The sequence below is a fragment of the Chrysemys picta genome, chromosome 5 (genome assembly GCF_011386835.1).
Source record: "Chrysemys picta bellii isolate R12L10 chromosome 5, ASM1138683v2, whole genome shotgun sequence".
Taxonomy (NCBI): Eukaryota; Metazoa; Chordata; order Testudines; family Emydidae; genus Chrysemys; species Chrysemys picta.
The window spans coordinates 36,080,411-36,097,958 of NC_088795.1; the positions used below are offsets into that span (position 1 = coordinate 36,080,411).

At 36.8% G+C, this 17,548-nt stretch overlaps 1 protein-coding gene across 4 annotated transcripts in view; it reads left to right on the top strand.

Annotated features, from left to right (window-relative positions):
• AP1AR (adaptor related protein complex 1 associated regulatory protein) overlaps nt 1–16,740 on the top strand; it is a 32,274-nt gene extending 15,534 nt beyond the window's left edge. For 2 of the 4 annotated variants that reach the window (XM_005287945.5, XM_065596225.1), the window contains exons 5-10: nt 522–618; nt 1,443–1,541; nt 5,048–5,109; nt 6,307–6,380; nt 7,379–7,507; nt 14,015–16,740. In XM_005287945.5, coding sequence (XP_005288002.3) covers nt 522–618; nt 1,443–1,541; nt 5,048–5,109; nt 6,307–6,380; nt 7,379–7,507; nt 14,015–14,280 — 727 coding nt within the window. In that variant the 3' untranslated portion in view covers nt 14,281–16,740. The remainder of the gene's footprint in view (nt 1–521; nt 619–1,442; nt 1,542–5,047; nt 5,110–6,306; nt 6,381–7,378; nt 7,508–14,014) is intronic. The other 2 variants (XM_065596227.1, XM_065596226.1) reach the window with 1 other exon arrangement.
• The last annotated feature ends 808 nt before the right edge of the window (nt 16,741–17,548 follow it).

Here is a 17,548-nt window from a genome sequence, read left to right on the forward strand (position 1 = left end):
ATATCACATTGCCTTTAATAAATGTGTTATCGTGGGGATGTAGAGATAAATAGTAATGCACGACAAGCTGGGGTGTAAATCTACCTTGCTGTGCGTTAACTGTCTGTGTGGACCACACTCTAAAAGTTCCCTAGAGTGTACTTTGATCTACTTCCATTTCACTAGGGAAGATTTAATGCACAGTAACAAGGTCCACATGACAGTTAGTGCATGGCATACGGGTATTAGGTAGATTTACACCCCAATTTGCTGTGCATTAACTGTTCATTTAGGTAAGCCCTGTAACTTTAAACCTTGTTTTAGATATGAACTGTACTTTCAGCCTGCTCCTATGTTTGGATTAAGGGGCCAATCAAGTTAAAACTTCAGATCAGAAGACTGGTTGAACAATTCAGAATTATAAATTAACTGCTTCCTTCTTTCCCTCATTAGTGTACTTCCATTTATTAGGCTTGTCTTATTAGTTCCAAGTCTAACTAATAATTTACTAAAGAGTGCCACTGTTTTTTCTCCCTCTTCAGACCTCTGACGGAGGAAGAAATTGCTGATCTGAGAGAGAGACATTATGATTCCATTGCTGAAAAGCAGAGAGCATTTGATATGAAACTTCAGTCCGAGGTAGATAATTATGGTGGTTGTATGACTTGGATAATTTTATGATTACAAATAATGGCCTAAACAAGCAAAACAAGTTTTAATTTGTGGCAAATCATTGTTCTTGCATTTATTGGTTAACAGAATTTTTAGTTGGCCAGGTACTGTAGCTGTGCAATTAAATTTGCATGAAAGATGATCACTTAATTCATTTATTGCTTAATTAAATGGAAAATATAATAAATAAGATAGATAGTCCTCTATAGAGAGCTGTCTAAATTCAAAATATGCCAGCCTTTTTCCTTTGGAAAGGAAAAATGTGCTATGTATTTTATTCAGCTTATTTAGTGGGGAGGGACAAAAAAATTTTTTTTTTTTTTTTTTTAAATGAAAGAACCTAATTCATCACGTCTGCTTTTAACATCATATCCCATTAACAATTAATGGGATATGATATGGAAATTAGTGATCGCTTCCAGATGAACACCTCTTTAAATGTAATACAAATTCATCTCATGTTTAAAACTAGTTTTATAATGTATATGGTCCTCCGTAAAACACCCTTATATATTTAAAACAGCTCACTATTTTCCCAGTAGCTGTCTTTGTTTTAACAGGGTAATATATATCTGACTCAATTTCATTAGTTGTTTGAAAGAAGAAACTAGACTGGCAATACTTTGCATATAATGATGATCAAGAAAATGGTAAGAAAATCTGGTAGTTTGCTTTTTGTTTGTCTTTTTATGAGTAACTTTTTCTTTTAATTTAGTAAACTTATGTTTTTATTCATAGGAAGATAGATAGGTTCTGCTTTTGTTAACCCTTATTATTTTGTTCATATACAGTTAGCCTTACAAGAGGAGAAGTTAAGAATAGAAGAAGAGGCTTTATATGCTGCACAACGTGAAGCAGCCAGGGCAGCAAAGCAGAAAAAGCTCTTGGAGGTGAGGGGAAAAAGACCCCAATACATATCAGAGCTTCTGTTCTATATTTTTGTGTACACAGACGATCATAGCTTCATTTATTTTCTCAGAAGTAATTTCTGAGATGCAGCTTGGTTTGTAGTAGTGTCTATTTTCATGCATAGTCCCTGAAGTCTAGTATCAAGTATTTTTATAGCAGAGTAGCGCATGTGTTGCATAAAACATCTGTGCCTATGAATAGTAGCAGTGTTAAATGCCTAGTGCCTGTTGCTATTGAGATTGGAGTCAGCTGACACTTAGCCTGGATGTCTTAAAAAAAAAAATGGCTTTTTGTTTTCTGTTTATCCAGTAGACAGTTGCTGGTCTGTCTTCTGTGATACTTTGACTTCTTCATGCAAGTGTGGTTATATGAATAATAAAAATCATACTGTATTTTAGCCCATAATTGTTAGTACATACATTTTTCATCTCAATTCATTAACTAAAAGATAACGAGTATAAATTGTCTAATTATATGAAGTGGCTGCAAATTTAAAAGAACACTTAGAACTGTACGTCTGACTTTTTTCAACATCAATTTAAATGCTGTTTGTGACAGTGGTTACAGTATGCCCAAGAGAACAAAACTTCTCAAACACAGTTTACATGTTAATTACAGACAGTTTTAAAACCCCACGGGTAGACTCACTGAAGAAAGTTAAACTCATGAAAAATGAATCCCTGCAGTCAACAAGACATTAGGTGGGAGCCCATTTTAGGACTAACTACCATTCAACCTTTTCTTATTGAAAAGTTAATGCAGTAGTTCACTAAATGAGCAGTGCTACCAGCAAGAGTCTGACATGATGATCATAGCCAGCTCACAGTTCATGGGACACTGTAGGGCAAAGATGAGATCTAGTTTTCTTCCAGTATCAAATGTTCCCAAATAGTTTCGAGATGCCTTTCCAGCATTTTTTCCTCTTTTTTTTTTTTTTTTTTGCTATTCTCTATTCTTTCTCAATGGGTTTTTCTCGCCTTCTGCTTTTTGTTTATTCTTCTGTCTTTGGTCTCTTTAAGGTCACCATCAGTAATTTGTTTTACGCATAGGACTGTAAAAGTTCTTCTGGAGAAACCCTACCAAATGCCCTGTTCTGAAAACTGATCTTTCTTACCCAGATCCTAGGACATCTATAATGCACGTTTTTGTTTTTAAACAGACTACCTTGTTGAAAAAGGTTGAATGACATTAGTCAACAGGGAGCGGAGATGGGGAGGAAACTAGTTACTCTTCAAAAAGTCTCTAAATCTTATTTTTGTTTTTTAGTTAAAAATATAGTCATGTGGCTACAATTAAAAGAAAACGGTAGAGTTCTAATCTTGTTTTAACCATCTTAAAAGCACATTTCAGGGATATGAGCTCAAGTTCTGACATGGTCCAAATAAACTAGAATTCAGTTGTATAAAATTCACAATCCAACTCTTTTATGTCTGCCAGAAACTCCATGCTTGGGTCAGGCATCAGTCTGTTAATTCAACAAACAGGTGAATCATTGGAAATATGACAACATATGAACCTGATTTGACCACTGTTGCTTATGTTAAATACATCTTGTATAGTTCATTGGTTTCTAATAGAAATACAGGTTAAGGTACTAAATGTGAGTACAGGTGACATAATCAAGTTCTGCAAAGCAAAACAATAATTTTGAAATACTTGCGTATCCTGGGATTTACCTTCTAATTTATAGAACAAGTTTAAAGATGGATCTGCTTCATACAGTAGAAACCAAACATCCAACTTTGCTTAATACACCTCTACCCCGATATAACGCTGTCCTCGGGAGCCAAAAAATCGTTCTGAGTTATAGGTGAAACCGCATTAAATCAAACTCGCTTTGATCCGCCCTCCTGGAGCGCTGCTTTACCACGTTATATCCGAATTTGTGTTATATCGGGTCACGTTATATCGGGGTAGAGGTGTATATGTGATCCTTTCCTTCCTCCTATCCACCTTCTCTCATTCACCAAGTATGAATAAGAAATGCACTTTCTCCATAACTTCCCAGTTCCTCACTACATTCAGAATCTAGTTGTGCTAATACATTACCTGCCAGATACTCCACAGTGGGAAAATGCTTTTGTGCCAAGAAAAGGCATTGTCATATTGGAATTTGGTATTAAATAAAAATTTTCACTAGACCCATTCAGCCCTTCAGAAAGAGCTCTACTACAACCATGTTAAAGTGCTTGAATTAATCTTTTGTTTTACTACTCACACTTTTGTCCTTTTTCTCTTCTTTATGTGCCTGAGAAAATATATTTGCTAAACACCTGGGCTCTCGCTACTAAAAATTAAACTTGCTCATTTCATTTCAGCTTTCTATATAATCAAAGTGAAGTCACACAGATTAATTTAATTAAATCAGTTATGAAACTGACCAGCAGGTACCTGGCTGGCCTTACATTTTTATCCACAAATTTTTCTCTCTGGGATTGTGGGGATGGAGATGTTAGTCATCTTAAAACCAAAAACTGTTCAAAAATGAGTGGGGGGAGGGATAGCTCAGTGGTTTGAGCATTGGCCTGCTAAACCCAGGGTTGTGAGTTCAATCCTTGAGGGGGCCACTTGGGGATCTGGGGCAAAATCAGTACTTGGTCCTGCTAGTGAAGGCAGGGGGCTGGACTCGATGACCTTTCAAGGTCCCTTCCAGTTCTAGGAGATGGGATGGGAAACCCTATGCCCATAAGATATACATCTTGAGGCCATAAAAGGAATCCTATTACTAGGTTGTATCTCATATTCTCAATCTGTTTACACATAAGGATACAAAGAAGGCTTTAAACTGCAGAATTTAAAGGACCCAACAAATAGTAAAGTTTTTGTTCATGCAAATCAAACACTTTATCCTGATATATAAAAATAGAAATATATGTGGCAATATTCCTTGTGCTGAGGTAATGTAAGGAAATAAAATTGCTTCTTTAAAAGTAGATTTTTCTTTGTCAGATTAAAGATGTTTTCTATTGAAACTAAGGACAGAACAAAACATCCAAATTGTCATATCTCAACTGCTTTTAGAAAGTACTATGCTGAGATAAGAATAACTGAGAAGGAAAGACACTATGGTGAATAACCACTCTTATTTTCATGCTTGCAGGTAGGATGGTGCCTCATGATCACATTTCTTGTGTGCAAAATGGGTTAAAATGAAGGTTCTTGCCCTTCAAGTTAGAAAGAACTGGTACTGCTGTGGAGAGAATATACTCATCCTCTGAGATTAAGAAGAAAAAGTTATTTTTATCTGACAAATACTTCACCTACTTAAGAATCTGTATTAATATAATCAAAGTCCTGTCTCTTTCCCAGCTGAATTGGGGGAACTGGGATAATATTTTTAGGCCTTGCAACAGGGATGTAGTCGATCCCAGGAGGTTGAAACTTGTTTTAATATTTTTAACTATAATATGAAGGGTATTAAGTCTGTTTCTTCAGAGTGATTTTTGAAAACTTCCTGATATATGACAACTTACACTTTGTTTGGTAGCCACATAGACTGCAGAGGATTATGCAGCGAGCACCAGCAGCTAATAATGGAGAATATCAAAGGTAAGATGTGAAACAAAATACTATTTTTTTATTAATGACTAGTAGTGGGGGAGTTTTCAGCAAATGAGGATGTGTTCTTTCCCATCTTCCCCCATCTGGCTGTTTCAAATAAGGGATATTTTTATTCTGAAAATGCTGTTTTCCCCTCGCCGCTAAAAAGTAGCCATTCTTGCATGTCATCATCATACTTACACACCATATTGCATTCCTACTGCCATCCTCTGGAGTTACTGGAATTATGCATGCAAAATGCTATTCCAGTCTAGAGTTACCTGAGTTATCCCTTTATCTGATGTCTTTCATGATTCAAATTTGAAATCTGCATTATAACTGTAAGTGAATCAAACCTGTAATAGAATGGTGTCAGAGCTTTGTGCTCTCTGCTGTCACAAAACATTTTGTTAGTGAAAATAAACCCATGATTTTTATTAGCACTAGTATGGGGAGAGGTGGCAGTGGAGGGAATCAAAGAAACAATATTGGGAGCAAATGGGCAAAGAAAGTGAGGCAAGCAACCACATTTTGAATGGATCAGAGGGGAATTATATACTTGTTAAGGAGACCAGAGAGAAGATGGTTGCGGTAATCACAGTGAGAGATGAAGAAAGCCTGAACTAGTTTTAGCTGTGTGCATGGGGTGTGAGAGGGGGGATTTTTGAAATACCATGGAGGAAGAAAATGAGGATTTGGATACTGAATGCATAGGGTAAATGAGAGAGAGAGAGAGGAGTCAAAGATAAACTGCCAGGTTATGGGTCTGAGATGACCGAGATGAAGGTAGTGTTAGTGGTGAAAGAGAATGAGGGCAGAGGAGTGGATATGGGAGGAAGGTTCAGGGAGTCCAATTTTAGCTATGTTACGTTACCTGCAAGTTATCAAAGGAGATGTTAGAGAGCAGGGATGTAAGATTGGAAGGAAGGAGACAAATATGTAGTGGAATGTAATTTTGCAAGTCATCTGTATAAAGATGGTAGCTGAAACTGTGTGAGCAGACATGATTTCTTAAGGTTAACAAGAGGGTGCCATGTACAATGCTCTGTGAGATCCCCTTGAAAAGTGAGATATGAGAACCTATTTAAAGATGCTAATTCATGTAGACTTTTTTAAATGGTGAACCTATAAATATGCTAGAAAACTGTAAATGCTAGGCTTGATCAGATACCTCTGGATGTAATAAGCAAAATGTTGTTTTTACAGCTCAGTGGCAGAAGAGGAGTTTGATTGTTCTTTGAGAAATATAAAGCTCCACTATGAAGCTTTTCGAAGTAGCAGTAAGTGATTTTCAAAATACATTTTGAAATTAGATGTTCTATAAATAACCGTGGAGCAAATTGTGTTTGAATATCCTTCTCCGAAGAAAAATCTCCTTGTTTTCCCACGTTTGGGTCTATACTTCTGTATAAGACAAAGTAGGAACTTCTGTTCCTCTTGGATTTTTGAGATTTGGAGGCATCTGGAGATGTACTTCATATACCCTTTAGACAGGTGCCTGTACTGTATCCAGCACTCAGTTGTTTCATCTAATAAAACGAGTTTTGAACTAGCACCCAAACTGAGCTCCTCAGGCTGACTTCTACTGGCTGTTGAGGGTTTTCCAGGCACTGAAATGGCAGTGTCCCACAGAGACATCCAGAGAACACCTAGGTGTTGCAGGAGAAGGTCCTGTATATCAGTGGTTTTCAACCTGTGGTCCGTAGATTCCTGTGGGTCCGCAGACTATGTAAGATTTCCATTCCAAATTTTTTAGGGTTCTGCAAATGAGAAAAGGTTGAAAGCCATTGCTGTATATGGTACTCTCACCCTTGAATCAGTTCTGACCCAGTACCCCATTATCTTATTAATGGGCTTTACATTGTTGGAAGTGCAGTCTCTGAAGTGTAAAAAGAGTATCTGGCTGCTTGTAATTAAGGATCCTGTAGAACTCTAGAAATCCTTGTTAACCCTGGCCAGATTCCAACTTGGATAATTGCATTCTATGTCTAAATCCCTGTGTAGTTTTAATTGGATACAGTATTCTTCACTGTCGTACCTTAATTGTTTAATGTTGTGAACTGTTAAAAAGCTGTTGTATGCTCTCCCAAAGGAGGATACATTTCATTAAATTGGTGGATGGAAGTGATTCATCAAATAGTGATGCTGAGGCTTAATTTTAGTTGGTTTGCAAGGTGCTTAGATTCTAAGTAAAAGTTGCTGTGGATATGTGATAGTTTTGGCTATTAAATCTTGAACCCAAATATGTATGTGAATTAAAAACACGTTCTTGATGTAGGACTTTCATCTGATGCTACCATTCTGACACCAAACACGGAGAGCAGCTGTGACTTAATGACCAAAACAAAATCAACAAGTGGAAATGATGACAGCACTTCACTAGATCTAGAGTGGGAAGATGAAGAAGGTACTTACTCTGTCATACAGTACTGTTTGTCATACAAACCTTGTATAGGTCAAAAACATTAACCATTTCAATGACTATATGTAGTTTGACAACACCAAAAAATGCTGTTTCTTCTAAAGAAGAAAATGGCTTAAAACATTTTAAGCCTGCTTTTTTAAATGTGTGATTTATTCTCTTTTAAGATCACACTGGTGGTGAAGATGATGATTTTGTCATAGGAAGATTAGCTTAAATGCGCTTATTAGAATAACTCTAATATTTTCACGTGTCTGAGCAATGAAAACTAAGTTCCTTAGAGTCTTTAGCAAATTTGCTTCAGGTTTCAACATCGCATGGTAATCTCACTAGTAGTTAAACCTGCAACAAAATATAACAGTAAAGAAATACTGCCCCCTTGTGAGCAAGTAGCATCAGGAATTGATTATTAATGCTTACTTTTGTTGTTTCACTACCTAGGATGTAAAAATAATTAATTAAACAGGTATGCACAAACTGTTTAAAGGTAAATATATTCCTTACAATTTACGTGGGGTTTCCATTCTTCACATGCAACCCAAAAATGTAGTAATCTGGAGAAAATCTATGACTTGGTCTTAAATTCACTTTGAAAGGCAGAATTTTCTTTTAGCTCTCTAAAAATATCCAGGCTCATATTTGAGCATATTTCTATATTGGGTGAATTTCTGCTGAAGTAACCGGAGCCTAGACAGTGATTTTTTTGTATATAGTGTTAAGTATCTTGAACTTTATCCATTAGTGGATTGGCAGCCAGTGCAGAGAGTGGGTGTTACATGCTCTCTTTGGCCTGCCCCACACAGAAGGCAGGGGAAAAATGCATTTTGGACTTCCACAGGCTTCTGGGTTCCTTTCACTGTCTTTGGTAGGGCCCACTGCTATATCCAACCAAATGATTACAAAAGCATAGATGAACATGGTGGGTTACATCTGAAGGGGAGGTGCAATTTTCACCAGCCATAGCTGAGGGGGGAAAATGCTGTTGTGACTGAAATAATTTTGGCAATCTCAGAGCAATAAATCTAACTAGACCACAAACTTGTGGATTGCAGTGCTTGGCAGTCTTCAACTGATAAAGCAGTTACAGATTAAGTTGGCATTTCATTGTGACCCTTGCCAGAAACATCACTTCCATTTTGATTGCGTTGATTTCTAGCCAGCTGGCTAAATAATGGAAAATTTATTCACATATAATTTGATGAAAAATTGCCAAAATTCAAAACTAAGTATTCAAGCAGTTATAATTGAGATCCCACTTTCTGCCAGTCATTGAGTGATTCTGCCAATGGTGGTATCTGGAACATATGAAAAGGGAGCATATATTTAAAGTTGAATGTCATGGCTGATCACACTGCAACCCATATTATCGGATGGGCTCCCCAGTCACGTTAAATCTTGAATAGAAAAAATGGCAAGGTGGATCCTTGAGAAATCCCTGCAGGGGAGAAGGCATAGTCTTCACTGCTCTGAAACAATTAGAAAAAACTGATCATGACCATCTGAATGGATTCCATCCACCCCTTCCAAGTGTCTCAGTTGTCAGAACCACTGATGCAGTGTGGAACACTCCTGAACGTCAGAGAAGTATCAACAAAGACATCTGTCCATTTGCCCCGCATAGACTGTTTAGGTACTATGTTGATGGGTGCTATCAAAATACGTATGTAAGGGAGAGGCTAGATCTCATACCACAAAAAGCCAGAAAGGTTAGAAGGGTATGGAGAAAACTTTGCATGCTCAAGTACTTATATATGATCTGGTTATACATTTTTGCTGTTAATGAACAGGGTATTGTTCGATTGTAGACCAAAAGTATACCAATTTTTAAAATGGGTCTCTGCCTAATGGCCACCTAACTAGAATAAACCTTGTGAGGGAATTAAACTTTGCGTGACCGAAAGACGTTTCCAAGTTAGGGAGCTCTGAACTAAGGCTTCTGGAAATGTCTAAGTTTGTCAATATACTTTTTACTTCATCTTCAAATTAGATGATTAGTAGTGGTAGTAAATATTTATATTATGATATTGCCCTAAAGACCAAGAGTAGACCAAGGGAAGGAGATAAGGATACATCATATATCAGATGAGTATCATGAAGACTAGTCAACAATAGTAATGTTGTGGTATCGTATATATTTGCAGCATATTTCATCCTGTTTGGTATAGTAAATTGTTAGTGTTGCAGCCAACGCAGGGGAATTCTAGATTAGTCCTTGTCCTAACAGATAAAGAGAAACTGATCTCAGAAGTAAAAGTTGATAGCTTAGGTACAAGTGATCATGACTTGATCACATTTATAATGTGCAAACAGAAGAAAGTTCAGACTTTTAAAAAATAAACCCGCACACACATATATATACATATAGTTAGTACTTAAGTAGGGCCAATTTCACAAAGCTGAAAACAATTGTGAGCCAAATTTGCTGGGAGGAAGAATTTAATTAGAAAAATATGAATGATGATTGGGAGTCATTTAAGAACCTTATTAGATGCTCAAAAATCCACAATTGAGGAAAAAGGCTGTGCTGGTTAAAAAACCAGCATAGTTTAATGCAGAAGTGAAGGCAGCTATAAAAAATTACTTAAAACAAATGGAAGAAAGGGGGAGGTTCATAGTAATGGATATAAATCAGAAATTAGGAATTGTAAAAAATTGATAAGTAAAGGTAAGAGATTTCTCCTTGTATCCATGGCCAGCAGAGTTAAGGACATAAAGGAGTTTTTTAAATATATAAAGAATCCTGACAAAGGTATTAATGCTACCATTTCCCTCTAGTAATGGACTATCAGTAATAATGCAAAAAAGGCAGTGTTCAAGAAATATTTCTGTTCTGCATTTGGGAGGAAACAGATGATGCAGTCTCATCTTAAAGTTACTCTTGGGAGAATTCTGTGCCAAAAAATTAAGAAGTCTGTGCACAATATTTTAAAATTCTGCATATTTTGTTTGTCAAAATAACACAATATAATCACACTAGTTTCAATTATTTTGGTAATTTATTTCAAAATACCTGTTAGCAAGTATGTCTGTAACAAAATAGACAACAAAAAAAGATTAAGAAAATGTTTTTGGACTAATAGATTTACTGAGCATATTAATACAGAACTTTGAGTAATTCATTTAAACTACAATACAGAAACTTATTTCCTGGACCCCTCAGAAGCAGTGCAAAGGCTTAGGGGGAGTCAGGGGTAATGGAGGAGCTGATGGAGATGAAAGTAATTTCTGGGAAGGCGCCTGGATGTGGTTGTTGGATGTGGTGGGAGAAGTATGGAACAGGTGTTTTTTGGGGGGGAGGGAGGGGGAATTGTGAGGGAGTGGGGGATCCTTCTCTGTGCAGACCTTGGCTGACCCCTAGTCTCTCCCATTCAGTTAAGCACATCTGCTCTATCCCCATGTGTCCCTGTACCCCCACTCCCATTTAGGCCCTGCCCTAGTCTGTTCGCCTCCCCCCCCTCCCCCCATCCCATGCCTTCTCACCTGGCCCCACAGGCAGGGCACTGTGAGGAATGCAGCCTCTCTGAGGAATGCAGCCTCTCTGCCTTCCTATCCACTACTGCCTGTTACATCCGGTGAGCCGGCTGCCCTTTGTTCTGGTGCCACAGCAGCCCCGGTAGGCGAAAGATGTAATTACAGTGGCTCTCTGGCAGAATGTATTTTCTGCAGAGGGGAAAAAAAAATCTGCAGGGGACATGAATTCTGTGTGTGTGCAGTGTTGCAGAATTCTCCCAGGTGTATACAGTGATGGTAACACTCTTTCCATTTCACTAGTATCTCTGTAAGTTGTTAAACAGAAGCTACTAAAGTTGGCATTTTAAAATCAGCGGGTCTAGATAACTTGCATCCAAGAGTTTTAAAAGAGCATGCTGAAGAGCTCATTAAACTGTTAATGTTGATTTTCAATGAGTCTTTGAATACCGGGGAAGTTCCAGAAGACTGGAAGAAAGCTGATTTTTTAAAAGGGTAAATGGGATGACCTAGGTATTCATAGGCCCATCAGCCTGACGTCAATCCCAGGCAAAACAGAGTAGCTGATATGGGATTCAGTATAAGTTTATGAAAAATAGATCCTGTCAAACTAACTTGACATCTGTTTTTGATGAGATTACAAAGTTTGGTTGATTAAAGGTAATAGTGTTGATGTAATATACTTGGACTTCTATAAGGCATTTTACTTGGTACCGCACAACATTTTGATTCAAAAACTAAAATGATATAAAATTAACATGGCACATATTAAATGGATTACAAACTGGCTAAATGATAGGCCTCAAAATGTAAATGTAAAAGGTGGATCGAGTGCGTATGTCTCCAGTAGGATCCTGTGGGAATTGGTTCTTGGCCTTGTGCTATTTAACATCTTTATCAATGACCTGGGAGAAAACACAAAATCATCACTGATAAAGTTTGCAGATGATACAAACTGGGGAAGTGGTAAATAATGAAGAGGACAGGTCATTGATTCGGAGTGATCTAGATTGCTGGAGGACAGTTTATCAAGCAAACAATAACATATAGCCATATTAAAACACATAATGTATATATCTTGGAACAAAGAACATAGGCCATACTTACAGGATGGGGAACTCTATTCTGGGAAGCAAGGACTCAGAGGGAACCAGTGACTTAGAAAAAGATTTGGGGGTTGTGGTGGATAATCAGCTGAACATGAACTCCCAATGTGGCGCTGTGGCCAAAAGAGCCAACGCAATCCTGGGATGCATAAACGGGAATCTCAAGTAGGGTTGTAAAATAGATGTAAAATAACTTCTGTATTTGGCATTGGTGCAGCCACTCCTGAAATACTGTGTCCAGTTCTGGTGTCCATAATTCAAGGAGAATATTGATAAATTGGAGAGGGTTCAGAGAAGAGCCATGATAATGATTCAAGGATTGCAAAACATGCCTTATAGTGATAGACTCAAGAAGCTCAATATATTTAGCTTAACAAAGAGAAGGTTAAGGGGTGACTTGATTAGTCTGTAAGTACCTACATGAGGAATACACATTTAATAATGGGTTCTTCAATCCAGCATAGGAAGGTATAACATGATTCAATGGCTAGAAGTTGAAGCTAGACAAATTCAGACTGTAAATAAGGCATAAACTTTTAACAGTGAGAGTAATTAACCATTGGAACAATTTACCATCACTGATATTTTTTAAATCAAAATTTGATCTTTTTCTAAAAGATTTGCTCTAGGAATTATTTTGGGGAAGTTCTATGGCCTATGTTATACAGGAGGACAGGCTAAATTATCACAATGGTCCCTTCTGGCCTTGGAATCTATGAATTTACTGATATTGTCTATTCTTGCTCTGAATATCTTTATGGTAAACAAGTTGTCACATATAGTTAACGTGGAACTGCAATAAAGTTACACTGTCATTTCACCCTGTTAACAGTGTAACTTGTTAAAGGATACTGTGTATCTTTCTTGATGACACCTTCAGTGAAGTGTCAGTAGCAAAGGAACAAAGAGATTGAAATATTGCTAAACTTCACAAGTACCCAGTGAGTGGATGTAAACTTTTTCCTGGAATCTCAAGTGCTAAAGGGTGTTCATTATATAAATAGCATACTACAAGTGAAGCAGAATCACTGCAGTAATCCAAGTTTAAAATGAGAGGGATTTAATTAGGAGGGTGGAGTAAACCTGACCATAATGAGAACAGAGGCACAGTAAATCTTGTATTGCCTCTGCAAACTTTCACTTCTTTCCATTGGTAGAGGAGACAGTTTATACAACTCTGGAGATAATGCAGCATTCTCTGCATTGCTAACATCCCTCTCTTTTGGAAAATCTCTAACCTGTTATGCAAATTTCTGATCAACTTGGCTTACTTTGTGTATGTATCTTGAATTTGTCCTCTTTGTATAAAGTAAAATGGTATCTGTGTCTAGGGAAACACAATTTCTGAACTTCAGAATCCATTTCACTCGGTGAAGATTTCTTCTGCTATCACTGTGTCAGGAAGCTACAAGCAGATACATTACTACAGATCATATGATTTAACAGGAGTTAGTAGCTTTCATAGAAATTTCATGGAACCAGAAGGTTTTTAATATGTCTGTATGTGTTCAGAATACTTACATACCTATCAAGTAGAAAGGGCAGCAGATTGGTACCTGATCCTATTTAGCCATGCTTCTTGCCTTCTTTAAAAAAAAAAAGGGGGGGGGGGGAGCTAGAAAATAGTTTAGTTATCAAACAGGTAATCAATTTCCTTGTGGCCAATTAACGACTAAAGAAGATATTGATGCCCTTACTTGCATTGACATGAACAAGACTGCTTGCAGAGTGAGGTACTAGTCAGTAAGAGCAAAAGTATCAGAATCTGGCTCTAAATGTGTTCTTGTTAGCATTTAATATCTTAGCAAAAATGTGATGACACATTCTCCTCTTCCCTTGGTGTCTGCCCCTTCACTCTTCCCCCCCCCCCCCCCAAAAAAAAAAGTTGTGGCTTTTTAAAAGTTTTCTTAAATTGCAGGCATGAACAGAATGATTCCAATGAGAGAGCGCTCTAAAACAGAAGAAGATATACTCCGAGCAGCACTAAAATTTAGCAGCAAGAAGACCGGAAGTAATCCAACCTCAGCTTCTGATGATTCAAATGGTTTGGAGTGGGAGAATGATTTTGTTAGTGCTGAGATGGATGATAATGGCAATTCAGAGTATGCTGGATTTGTGAATCCTGTAATAGAACTGTCTGCGTCAGACATAAATAAATCCGATGCTGATCAACAAGACAGATAGTGAAATTGTGTGGCTGTTGTTAATGGCAAAATGTTCAAAGTTAAATGGAGTGTACAGAAATGTGAGGCTTGTGTAAGAAAAGGAAGGAAACCATATTGTAATGCTCATTAGCAAGGAATGGGAATGATTTGTTATCTGAGTTACTTCAGAATTAAGTGCAATTTTATCACCTACCTTATAAATGTTTATGAAAATACTGGGGTGATTCTATCTTGTATATTTCTGGAAATTTGGGATTCATATAAAATTATCTGCACTAATTTAAGATTCACAGCTTGACATACCTATATTTTAACTAACCACTTTATTTCAGTGTATTTCTCCTGATTTATTTTACATGTCATTGGCCTAATATTTATCTTGAAAATAAATATCCTACATAAATTATCTTAATACTTGAATGTATTAAGTGGTGGGTGAGGATCTGTGGCCTGCAATGTGCAGGAGCTCAGACTAGATTATCATGATGGTCCCTTCTGACCTTAAAGTCTGAGAATGTGAAAGCGGTGAGAGATTACTTTTATAAATTGCCTTTTTCCATTATCTATTTGATTTGTTCTTTAACATAGGGAGGCCGAGTCAATAGTTTATCACATGTGGAATTGTCTATTTGCAATTGGTTTATTACCTCAACTTATTTCTTACCTTTTTTTAATTTGAATTTCTTGTACCAAGCATAATGATTCCAATGGCATAGAAACAAGATTAGACAAGATTTGTCATGTAAAATGATGTATTATGTTTAGTGAAAGTATGCTACCTAAAGATTTTTTTATAGCTGCTTTTCTGTACGTCAACGGGAAATTTTGAAATTTGAAAGTTAATTAAAGGAAAATTTAGAGGACCAAAGGTTCAGTTTTTTTCACTTACAACTCATCAAATGCTGCTAGTACAAAAGTGTTTAGAGAGACTTTTAACTTGTGGAATACTTATAATTTCTTCAGCTTTGTATGAATAATTCTTAAAGTCAGCATTATGTGAACAGACTTGCAGTATGTGGGGAAAAAATCACTTGTCTGCTAGGTTTGGAAGAAACTAGCACTAGAAAAGGACAACTAAAATGATTAAGGGTTTGGAACGGGTCCCATATGAGGAGAGATTAAAGAGGCTAGGACTCTTCAGCTTGGAAAAGAGGAGACTATGGGGGGATATGATAGAGGTATATAAAATCATGAGTGATGTGGAGAAAGTGGATAAGGAAAAGTTATTTACTTATTCCCATAATACAAGAACTAGGGGTCATCAAATGAAATTAATAGGCAGCAGGTTTAAAACAAATAAAAGGAAGTTCTTCTTCACGCAGCGCACAGTCAACTTGTGGAACTCCTTACCTGAGGAGGTTGTGAAGGCTAGGACTATAACAGAGTTTAAAAGAGAACTGGATAAATTCATGGTGGTTAAGTCCATTAATGGCTATTAGCCAGGACGGAAAAGGAATTGTGTCCCTAGCCTCTGTCTGTCAGAAGGTGGAGATGGATGGCAGGAGAGAGATCACTTGATCATTGCCTGTTAGGTTGACTCCCTCTGGGGCACCTGGCATTGGCCACTGTCGGTAGACAGGATACTGGGCTAGATGGACCTTTGGTCTGACCCGGTATGGCCTTTCTTATGTTCTTATGAGATCCTAAAACAGAGTTCCTGTGGCTATATTAACACAAACAGGAATATACATCCTTTCCAGTTACAAAACAATACATTGAACTTTTCAAGCTTTCCTATGCTTTGTAACTGGATAGTTACCATCGCTGATATGGGTTGAAACTTAAGCAGGCCTTCAATTACCACTGACCTTGTGGAATCTGATGCATATTCTCCCCTTATGTTTTGATTATGAATTATGTAAAACAAAAACTAATTGGAGAGGCTGTGTAAAACACAGTTGTAAATGTGTTTTTCCTGAGCTTGCACTAAAGCTTTACTCTCCTAATGTAAATTGTGTGTTCCTCTAGAGCGTCTTTCTGAATAAGGATTTTCATGCGTGGCTCTTTATTTTTAGAATAAAGGCAATGCACTTCCTCAAAGTTACAAAAAGCTACATCATCAGAAATAACTAAGTATATATTATCTAAAGTGTGTAACCCATTTAGATATCTGAGCCCCTATAATATGATAGGGTCGTGGTAGTTTGATCTTCCTCATGCCTTTTATCTAAAATTAAAATACCAGACACTTTGACTAAATATGTACATACAGTGACACTTTAGGAAACCGCTAAATCTTTTAATGTACTTAACATTCCATTTCTTAATTTAAGTTGTAGCTATGTTGTTGGAAATATTTTAATGTAATATCTACATTTGCAATGCCTGTAATATGTTTTTTAAAAGTTTGTACACATCAAATGTATATTTTTGTTTTGGTGTAAGCAACTACTGTGTAATTTTTTTCTTGACATATTCATATTCTAAGGAAAGGCAACTTTCTCAAGCTGTAAATAAACTTTTTTTACTTGAAAACTAACCCACACAACCTTTGTCACTTTTTTCTGTTTAAAAAACATGTTCTGCAAACCATGGTCACAAGTGAACTACTGTTGATGACAAAGGGTTTTGATTGTTGAGCAAGCAGAAAATCAGAAAGAAGGGGGAAGATATAACTTGGACTGCAGATTATTTTATTATTGTGACACACATGGTTATTAGTAACATTCCACTTTCACAGTTAAATGAGTCTCAATCATTTTGACTTAAAAATGACAATGGAGTCAGTATTTTTCTTAAAACAATTTAAGAAAAATGGCTGAATGAGACAAACTGCTTTTAAACAGCCATTGAAACAGTTCTGCAGTATATATGCTCACACATTTATACATATGAAACTATATAAATGTACACAAGTATAATTAAAACTATGATTTTTGAAGGATGGAAATATCTTTACTTCATCATGCTCCGTTACTATCTTCCTCTTTTTGTCTCTGTTTTAAGAGAGAAGCTGATCAAGTGTTGATGTATTTCCGCTTTTTCAAGTTCACTTTTTTGTTTGAGTAAGTTACCAGAGTGACCTTTACAGATGGGTTTTGGGTAAAAAATGGGGTGGGGGTTTCCGCTCAATTTGGAAAATTACGATAGCTTTTCACTTCTTTCTTTATAGGTTATTTCAAGTCAACTTGCACTGTTTACTATGCAACTGAAAGACTAGTCAATATTGTGAACTCAAGGTTGCAACTGATTGTTTGTTTGTTTTGTTTGTTTTTTAAAAGTGTCCATGGATTTTTATTGTAATGGGAACATTTCTAATAGAAGTCCTGAACTTGGAGTCAAATTTG